The sequence below is a fragment of the Megalobrama amblycephala genome, linkage group LG9 (assembly GCF_018812025.1).
Source record: "Megalobrama amblycephala isolate DHTTF-2021 linkage group LG9, ASM1881202v1, whole genome shotgun sequence".
Taxonomy (NCBI): domain Eukaryota; kingdom Metazoa; phylum Chordata; class Actinopteri; order Cypriniformes; family Xenocyprididae; genus Megalobrama; species Megalobrama amblycephala.
The window spans coordinates 42,865,029-42,875,991 of NC_063052.1; the positions used below are offsets into that span (position 1 = coordinate 42,865,029).

A 10,963-nucleotide genomic window follows, 5' to 3' on the forward strand; every position below is an offset into this window, starting at 1 on the left:
AAAAGAATCGTGATTCTCAGTTTATCCAGAATCGTGCAGCACTGCTTTGAAATAATGTTCACTCAGAAATTGCTAGTAAATTGCACAAATAAGTAACACATTGAATTAAACTTGAAATGTTGAAATAGAAAGACTGAAATAGTATTTACTTGTAAAACATACTCCAATAATCTTCAAAAAATTATTTTTTACAGTGACTGTAAATGTGACTTGAGTGTGTGCGAGTCTTCTTCATTTAAGTGCCATTAGGTGAATTAGCTTCTTCATATTAGAGCAATAGCTGTGACATTTATCAGAAACCTGCTGTTAAACCATTGCCGGTATTTCCTGTGAATAAACGAGCAGCAGATTTTTCTCTCGCATTAATTTCATCTCGATCTCCATCTTCCTGTGATAGTCATTAAAATGCTTCATTTGTGCCTGTAGCGATGTCATCATCACATCAATCAGGACGGAGCCGGACCCTCTCTGCTCTTTGTGCCTCATATAAAAGAGCCTCTCAGTCTTATGAAATGCTAAACCACAGATGTGTGTGTGTGTGTGTGTGTGTGTGTGTGTGATTGGCTCATCTGAGATGATTGTTTCAGATAAAGACTCACAAGATGTCCAGGCTGAAACCTCACGCTGATTTGAATGTGAGATTAGTTGGCAGCACCACACAGATTGTTTCCAAGCAGGTTTTCCTCCTGCCTTTTCTCTGTCCGACCTCCTGCCATTGGTCTGTCAAACAGATAGCCATTGGCTGAACCAGAAAATAACATGTTGGCCTGTGCGTCTCTGTGTCTGTAGGACGAGTGTCGTCTGCAGTTGGAGGCTCAGCGCATCAGTCTGTCGCAGATTCACGCCGCTCAGCTGGAGCTGCTCAGGGAGAGTCTGTGTGCGCAGACGCAGGCGCAGCTGCGCAGCCGAGAGCGGGAGCTGCAGGACGCACACGAGCGGGAGCTGCGGCGCTTGCAGGAGGAGCTGAAGAGGGAGCAGCAGGGGGTCAACGGTCAGCCCGCAGGTCAGTGGGACGTCACATGAAACGAGCCCCAGTGTTTCAGATCTATTATTAAGAGACCCTCAACACTAGAGAGAGAGACACTGTGAAACAGCTCTGTTTAACCCACACTAATAAAAACAATTACGGTTAACGGTATCAGCAAAGATTATTATATGTTATTGCTGCTAACCGATGTGATAGTTGTAATGTTATAAATCAGGGATTCACAAACGTTTTTTTGTCAGCCGAAGCCCTTTTGAGCTAAAATATTTTCTGAGGTTTGAAATTTCAAACGTTCATGGTTCTCTGATTTTGTTTTATGGTCGCATGACATGTAGTTAAACAAATAACCGATTACAAAACTGAACGGTTTTTGTACTTTTTTAAAAAAAATGTATTATTTTTTTTTTATTTATTTAAAATAAGTCATTTATTTTAATTTACCCTTTTAAGATTTAATTGTTAAATGTTTTATTTATTATTTAAATTTATTTTTTTATTTAAATTAAATTATTTATTTATTTATTTTAACATTTTTGTGATCGAATTAGTGTTTTATTTTTTTATTTTTTTTAATTAATACTTTATTATAATTTATCATTTTATGATTTAATTAGTAATTGTTTCAGTTTTATTTTATTATATTTATTTAAAATAAAAATTTATTTTAATTTATTTTTTATGATTTAATTATTATTGTTTCAGTTTTATTTTATTTATTTTATTTATTTAAAAATAATTTATTATAATTTAACACTTATGATTTAATGAGTAATTGTTTATTTTATTTAATATATTTATTTAAAATCAATCATTTTTTTATTTTAATTTAACATTTTTATTAGTTAATTAGCATTACAGATTTAATTATTTTTATTATTTAATTAGTAAAATAAATTAAATTATTTATGAATTATTCGATTTTTCTCAACTCCAGTTTGGGAAACTGACTTTTTTATTTTTATAGCGATTTTTATAGCGAAATAAACGTCTGGTTATGTTTTTTGAGGGGATAATTCATAATTCATCATATTAAGTTTTTCAGAAATGCAAGTTATTGAAGCTAATTTCTTTGAATTATTTTCTCTTTTTATTTGAATCTTGATGGCCTTGAATCAAAAGATCAGATGCTTCATATGAAACTGAATCAGTGTTAGAACAGATTCACATTATGAATCATTCAAGTCTCAAAACAGTCCAAATGATACTAGAAAACAGATTCAGACTCCGAACCGCTGTAGAATAGCTGATATACACACACCTGTGACAATATAGAATAAGTCAGTGGTGTTTTTCTCTCTTCTGTTGAACGTCCTGTGCTCTTTTATGTGAATCCCAGAGCTGTATGGTGACCGTATTTTCTCTGCTCCCACAGAACCGAGCGAGCCGATCGTCCAGCAGCTGAAGTCGGAGTTTCAGGAGTGTTCGGCGCAGCTGGAGGAGAGACACCGTCAGGAGATCGAGCGGCTGAAGAGCTACTACCAGCAGCAGATGGAGGAGACGCAGGAGCGATTCACCGCAGAGATCCTCCTGCTGCAGCAGAGACTGCAGGAGCTCACGGGAGCAGAGGAGCTCTTCAGGTGACACGTCTTCATCATTCCTGCGCCTAATGAGGCTTTGAGCTTCAGTCTAACATCACATGATACGGCAACAAATAGATCTCGTCCATCAGGTCCCAAACAGCTACACTACTGGTCAAGATTTTTTAATGTTTTAGAAATAAGTCTATTAACGCTGCATTTATTTGATCAAAAATACAGTAAAAATTATGAAATATTTTTACAATGTAAATCAGCTGTTTTCTATGTGAATATATAGTAAAGTGTAATTTATTCCTGTGATCAAAGCTGAATTTTCAGCATCATTACTCCAGTCTTCAGTGTCACATGATCCTTCAGAAATCATTCTAATATGATGATTTGATGCTCAAGAAACATTTATGATTATTATCAATGTTGAAAACAGGTCATATTTCTGCAGAAACCGTCATACATTTTATTTTTCAGGATTCTTTGATGAATAGAATTGGGCATTTATTTGAAACAGAAATCTTTTGTGTCACTTTTGATCAGTTTATTGTGTCCTTGATGACAAAAATATAAAACAGCACAAGAAGATGAGATATTTTATCTGTTTACTTGTCATGTAACTGACATCAGCGAACCGTGAACATGCGAATGTGGCATTAAATGATTGAGATATCAACTTAAAATCTGACAAAAAGATTGAGTTCATCTGATTTAAACAGATCGTTTGCGACGGGCTCTTCCTTTATTAATGCTGTCGTTGTTTCAGTCTCAGTCGCTCTGCTGAGCATTTTTAACGAAGGCCAGTAACTTTTCATTTGCTGTCAGTTTGACATTTACACACTAAAGGCTGAAAACAAAAGGCCTCCTGGGTGATAATTCAGCCCAGTGTGTCTCTGCTCTTTAAATATTAACCAGCGTTAGAGCTTCGTCTCTGATGGGAAGATTTCTCACAGGTGCGTGTAAAACAAACGTGAGCGTCCGTCAGTCTGATGGATGTTTGTAGAATCACACGCGTTTCTGAAGCGCTTTCATAAATGATGGACGCGTTTAAACTGGCGCTGAAGCCCAGCGCTCACGTCAAACTCTCACGTCTCAGATCAAAATGAGAGAAAAACAGTCGCTTCTCCTTTGATACGGGACTGATATTGGGAGACTTGTGATGGTGAAAGAGCTGTACTGCCCCCGAATGGACACATGACACATCAGATCTCAGGAAAGGCTTTGTAAATGTATTCATGCTAAAATATATTTTAAAAAATGCATTAATCTTGAGCTCGAGCGTCTGAACTCCTCAAAGTCTTGTAGATTTGTAGTAATTTATTCAGAATTTCTACCTTAGTTTTATTCTTTAGTAGAAGATGATAGAAGATATTTTTAAAAATCCGTACAATACAGTGTCTGATTTTAACACATTTCACCCAAATTCTCATCATTCATTTTTTAATGCCAAATTTAATTTATATTTTTCTTATAATTTATTGTTATTATTGTTGGGATTTCTTACTGTCAAAGGTCATATTAAGAAGTTGAATCTGACCGCAGTCGGCTGTGATTTATGGTTGTGTGTTTTTGAAGATTATTTTTGGCAGCGATTCCCAAACGAACCTCTCTGAGCTAACAAGATCCCCTGAGATTTCAGTTCATATTTCAATAATTTAACAACACATTCACGGTTCACTGATGATAGTTAATGGTCACATGACGTGCAAGTAAACATATAAAATATTTCATCTTTTTTACTAAGTGTTTTATTTTGATTGTTTTTATTTTTAAATAATTTATTTTACATTTTTATGATTTAATTTAATTAATTATGAGCTCATCAAATCAAAAACGCCCTGCAGTTCATTTACGAGTTTATTAGTATCATTGATATACTATTATAATTTTGCTTTTCTGTTTTCATTTTAAAATTTGAGTCATATTTGCTTGTCATTTAGTATTATATTTTTTAAAATGTCTGCACAGTTTTAGTTTTGGTTATTTTAGAACTTTAAACAAAAATGAGATGTTGCGTTGTCAACTAGCTAAAATAAAAATATAATTTTTTTAAATATTTTATTTTATATCAGTTAATGTTTTATTTCAAGCTAGATGTTTAAAAATACACTTTTTATGGTTTTGGTTTTAGTTAATTAATATTTCAATAATTTGTAATGTTCACAGTTCACTGATGATGGTTAATGGTCACATGACATGCTGGTAAACTAATATGATATTTCATTTTCTTTAGTAAGTGTTTTATTATTTTACATTTTTAGGATTTATTTCATCAAATCAAAAACACCCTGCAGTTCCTTTATGAGTTTATTAGTGTCATTGATATACTATTGTAATTTTGCTTTCGATTTTATTGTTAAATTTTCTGTTTTCATTTTTAAAATTGTAGTCATATTTGCTATGTTTTTGTCATTTAGTATTATATTTTTTAAAATGTGTGCATAGTTTTAGTTTTGGTTATTTTAGAACTTTAAACAAAATGAGATGTTGCGTTGTCAATTAGCTAAAATAAAAATATGATAATTTTTTTTATATTTTATTTTATATCAGTTAATGTTTTATTTCAAGCTAGATGTTTAAAAATACACTTTTTATGGTTTTGGTTTTAGTTAATTAATATTTCAATAATTTGTAATGTTCACGGTTTACTGATGACGGTTAATAGTCACATGACATGCAGGTAAACTAATATGGTATTTCATTTTTTTTAATAAGTGTTTTATTATTTGGCATTTTTATGATTTAATTTAATTTAATCATGAGCTCATCAACCCCAGTTTGGGAAGCCCTGTTTATGTTTGAGGTCAATGTTTCTGCTGCGGCGACCCGTGACTCACTCACTCTGTGTCTGTGTTTTTCTCCCAGCGTGCCGAGCGTCAGTCCGCCCCTGACGAGAGATGTGCGAGGTGAACGTGTCCAGGTCAGTCTTACCTCAGTGTTTCTCTCAGATTTCTTGTGATTTTCTCAGCATGCAGTGTGTGTTTCAGTAAAGTAAGTCAGTGAGCGTGAGCGGGCCGGCGGCTGCGAGCTGCCCTACATCTCAGACGAGAGGAATCAGGGTGACATTACGCAACGCGACCTCCCTGAAAACCCCTCATGCATGAGCGAACATCTCCATCTCTGTGTCGTTCATTCAGCCATTCACTCGCTCTTACACGCTTTACATTCGGCTGTGAACACTGGACGCTTTTTGCTAAATATTTGGTAAAAAACAAATATTTCACACTTTTGCTGTTAAAAATGCAATGTGCAATCTTCTTTGGTCACCACGTTAATATACCAAACTATGTGAAGTACTAAAATGTGCTTTGTAATCTTATACTGCACAATTTCAACACTAATTTTACCTTAATAGTACATTACAGTTTTAACACAAACACTTACTTGTTAATTATACATTTTCTCTGTAAATTATAATGTATTTTATACATTGTACATTTAAAAAAATCTAATTTAAAGTGTTTCATATTAAATTACATGAACAGTGTTATCTTATTTAATCTCATTTGTAATTAGCATAATAAATGTTTTTTTTTCTTAGTATTTCATAGCAAACTTATAATTATTGACTGGTTAAATCTAATGTAAATGTACATTTTTAAAGCTATTTTAAAGTGTTTTACAGTAAAGTCACATTTATCTTATTCAATCTCATATTTTCACTATAAATATTAATTTAATTTTCTTTTAAATATGGCAATTTTCATAGGATTTCACAGCAAAATTATGATTATTGACTTGCTAGTTTAGTATTTTACAGGAAAATTACATAACAGTATTTTGTTCAATCTATCACTATAAATATGAAGTTAATTCATTATTTTTCTTCTGAATAGGGCAATTTTCATAGTATTTAACAGCAAAATGATGATTATTTACTTGCTGATTTAAAGTTTTACAGTAAAATCATATGTACAGTATCTTGTTCAATCTCATATTTTTTACTATATATTAAGTAAATGTATTATTTTTCTCCTAAATGGCATAATTTAGGAGAAGATACATTTAGTCAACTAAAACTAGACTAAAACTAAAACAATTTCCGATGATTAAAATATGACAAAACTAAATGGCATTTTAGTCAAAAGGCTGTGACTAAAACTAAATCAAAATTTGCTGTCAAAATTAACACTGATGTATAGTGTCTTGTTCAATCTAATATATTTTTTACTATAAATTTTAAGTTAATTTATTATTATTCTTCTAAATAGTATAATTTTCTTCTTCAGTATTTCATATCAAAATTATAATTATTGACTTGTCAAATCTAATATAAATGTACATTTTGAAATCTATTTTAAAGTGTTTTACAGTAAATTCACATTTATCTTATTCAATCTCATATTTTCACTATAAATATGAAGTTAATTTATTATTTTTCTTTTAAATATGCCAATTTTCATAAGATTTCACAGCAAAATTATAATTATTGACTTGCTAGTTTAGTGTTTAACAGTAAAATTACATGTACAATATTTTGTTCAATCATATTTTCACTATAAATTTTAAGTTAATTCATTATTTTTCTTCTAATTAGGGCAATTTTCATAATATTTCACAGCAAAATCATGATTATTAACTTGCTGATTTAAAGTGTTTTACAGTAAAATCACATTTACAGTATCTTGTTCAATCTCATATATTTTTTACTATAAATTATAAGTTAATTTATTATTTTTCTTCTAAATAGCATAATTTTCTTAGTATTTCATAGGAAAATTATAATTATTGACTTGTTAAATCTAATATAAGTGTACATTTTGAAAGCTATTTTAGTGTTTTACAGTAAAATCACATGTACAGTATCTTGTTCAATCTCATATATTTTACTGTAAATTTTAAGTTTATTATTTTTCTTCTAAATAGCATAATTTTCTTAGTATTTCATATCAAAATTATAATTGACTTGTCAAATCTAATATAAATGTACATTTTGAAAGCTATTTTAAAGTGTTTTACAGCAAAATTACATGTAGAGTATCTGTACAGTAATCTCATATTTTCACTGTAAATTATTTATTTCTTTTTCTTCTAAATAGCATATTTTCCTTAGCATTTCATAGCAAAATTATGATTATTGACTTTTTACGTCTAATATAAATGTACACAAAACTAAAGTGTTTTACAGTAAAATTACATATTGTTACTGTAAATTATAAGTTAATTCATTTAACTTATAATGATCTGTTTTTCTTCTAAACAGCATCATTTCATAGTATATGATTATTGTCTTGTTAAATCTAATGTTCACTTTGAATGATATAGTGTTTTACTGTAGCATTTTTAAAAAAATTTCATTAAAAGCTACTTACATTTTTACTGGGAAGAGATGACAGATAAAAGAGAAGAAGCAGATAAATAGAGGGATGTTTGAATACATATATGAATAGAGAGCGAGACAGAAAAGATCTTCTGAATCTCTGTGTCTGGATCTTATTTTACCGACTGAATGAGATTCTGAGGGAAAACGAGAGACTAATTACAGTCGCACTGAGAACAGAGAGACGGGATTCAGTGTCTGAGAAAGAGCTCTTTCACACACACACACTCCGCCTCCTCTTTCTTCTGCTCTTCCTCTCTGTGTCGATCTCCTCTCACTGCCGCTTCTCTCTCAGGATGAAGAGCGTCTCTCTGTAGATGTCGGAGCAGGTCTGTCGCGAGAGCTGCAGGCCGTGCAGAAAGCCTCGTGCGAGAGCTCGCGTGAGGAGCTGACGGATCTGGATCTGCAGCGACTGAGAGACGCAGCGGAGCGCCGGATTGGATCTCCTCCGGAGGAAGCGCCTCTCGGACACTGGCAGGAGAAACACCAGCAGGAGCTTCTGGAGGAGGAGATCGCCAAGGTGCTTTTAAAACACATGCAGGTCCTTTATATCACATGATCCTGTGATGTGAAGTTTATATGGTGCTTTTTTGAGGAATATTGATTGAATAGTGATCCACCAAAATTATTAATTTAGCCAAAAGAATGCCTTGAATCGATGGATTCATGAATTTGAAGTTCTGAATGTCGGTCTTGATGAATTTGAAGTCTTGATTGTTTGTCTTGATGGTTTTGTGCGTCTCCTGTGTCAGGTGATCGTGCAGATGTCGGTTGAATTCGCCCAGCAGACCGAACACGCCCGGATCAGCAAACAGGCCAGAGAGACGAGCACAGCCATGCAGACGGACGGCACTGAGGATGACGAGGGTGAGGAGGAGGACAGACTGAAGGTGAGTTCATGTGGGCCACACATTAACTCCAGGAAACCAAATCACTGAAGAAAGCTTTCTGAACACTGTTATGAATTTTGTTTATTTCAATTCTTCATTGGAACTTGGTTATTAAAGGTATAGTTCACCCAAAAATGATGATTGATTTACTCACCCTCAAGCCATCCTAGGTGTATATGACTATCTTCTTTCAGAATATCCTGGCTCTTCTCAGCTTTATAATGGGAGTGAAGGGGGCTCAAGATTTTTAAGCTCAAAAAAGTGCATCCATCCATCATAACAAGAGGGTTAATAAAGGCCTTCTGAAGCAAAGTGATGGGTTTTGGTAAGAAAAATATCCATATTTAAAACTTTATAAACTATAATCACAACTAGTGACCTCTGACCCGACGCATGACATGGGATGTAGCGTAAGCTTAGGTGGGCAACAAACTCAAGCTCCTCTTCTCTTATATCCAAATCCTCTGACATTTCTCTTTAAAAATTCTCATTTTTGACTTTCTTTTGAATTTTTGAATTCGTGACCGGTGTTTTGTTTTGCTCTCTCCTCTGCACTCCCGCGTTCGTCAATACGTCATGCGTCGGGTCAGAGGTCACTAGACTCACATACAGCCATGTAAAGTTTTAAATATGGATATTTTTCTTACAAAAACCCATCGTTTCACTTCAGAAGACCTTTATTAACCCCCTGGAGCCGTATGGATTACTCTCATGATGGATGTGCTTTTTTTGGGCTTTGAAATCTCGCCCCCCATTCACTACTATTATAGAAATGTAAATTTTTGGGTGAACCATCCCTTTAATTAATTTATTAATGTGTCAGCTAAAATGAGTCTTAGCACTCAGAGTCATTTTGAGGCTCGAGCAAGACGACCCGTGTGTGTGTGTGTGTGTGTGTGGATCATCTATAGGCAGAGTGTCATTTTGTAGTATTAAAGCTCCCTCAGCTCACATTTAACGCATGAACACACACACACACACACACACACACACACACACACACACACACACACACACACAAACACACACACGCTGCTTTTAGCTCCAGTGTGTGTTTGATGAGATGCGAATGAGCAGGTTATTAAACTGAGAAAGACTCCTTTAAAACTCCTGTCAGATTAATGGAAAAGATGAAATTAATGAATTGTGAAATCATCAAAACATTATAATGTACAGCAAAAAAATAAGTACTGTTTAAAGGAATAGTTAACCCCAGCGTTATTATAGTGAACTAAAACTAAAACCATAAATAAATGTGTTTCTTGAAAAGAAATAAAGTCTTACTGAAATAAAATCAACTTATTTTAGTTCAGCTGATTGCCAAAGAAAATATTTCTCCATTTCAATTAGTTAAACTTAATAACTAAAATAACAAACTAAAACTGAAAAGAAAAAATTAATACAAACTATATAGACATATTTATAAATATAAATAAATAAATGAAAATTACCAAAACTTTATCAAACATTAAAATAGAAATGGAAAATTTAAAAATAACTACTAATTAAAACTATTAATAAAAACTATCATCGTCTGTCATCGTTTTAAAGCCCGTTCATACCAAGAATGATAACTGTATCCACTTTATCTAGATATTCTTATCCACTTTATCCTCTTTAAATGCTCAAGCTCATTAAAGCAGGATGGATTCTGATTGGCTGTCAGTGTTTTTATCATTTATCAGCTGGAAAAAATAGTTCTGAAAGTGACTCCAGTGTTATATTGTTCTTCTGTGTCGTTATCACTATAGTTAGAGTTAGAGTGAGATCGTTATGGTCATCGTTACAGTTCCTCGTTATTATGTGTGTTTGGGCTGTCGGCTCTGATGCTGCGTGAGACATGAGTCCGTAAGCATCGTTGAGTTTAACACTCGTCCACTGACTCCACAGTCTTCTGAAGAAGAGAAAACACAAGAGGATGATGGAGAGATCCTCCCTTCAGAGGTGATGTATGATGATGATGATGATGACACGGTTGAGGAAGAAGACACTGAGATCCCACTGGAGCTGCCTGATGATGATGATGGTGATGAAGATCAGGGCACACCCGTGTTCACGGAGGACTATCGCTCCGAGCTCGTCCAGCAGGAAGAGGAACACGGCCGTGTGCTGGAGGCGCTCAGAGCGTCACACACACGACAGCTGGAGATCCAGCAGGAGACGAACACACACCTGACGGCACAGATATACACACTCAGCCAGCAGCTGCTGCAGGTGTGCATGTCTTACCTGAGTGGAAACA

General features: G+C 33.7%; 1 protein-coding gene across 1 annotated transcript in view; it reads left to right on the forward strand.

Annotated features, from left to right (window-relative positions):
- The window catches only part of akap9 (A kinase (PRKA) anchor protein 9), a 96,749-nt gene that overhangs the window by 35,597 nt on the left and 50,189 nt on the right, over positions 1-10,963 (forward strand). The window contains 6 exon segments of the mRNA XM_048203409.1: positions 790-1,003; positions 2,358-2,562; positions 5,377-5,431; positions 8,127-8,351; positions 8,584-8,721; positions 10,612-10,935. Of these exon segments, the coding sequence (XP_048059366.1) occupies positions 790-1,003; positions 2,358-2,562; positions 5,377-5,431; positions 8,127-8,351; positions 8,584-8,721; positions 10,612-10,935 (1,161 nt within the window).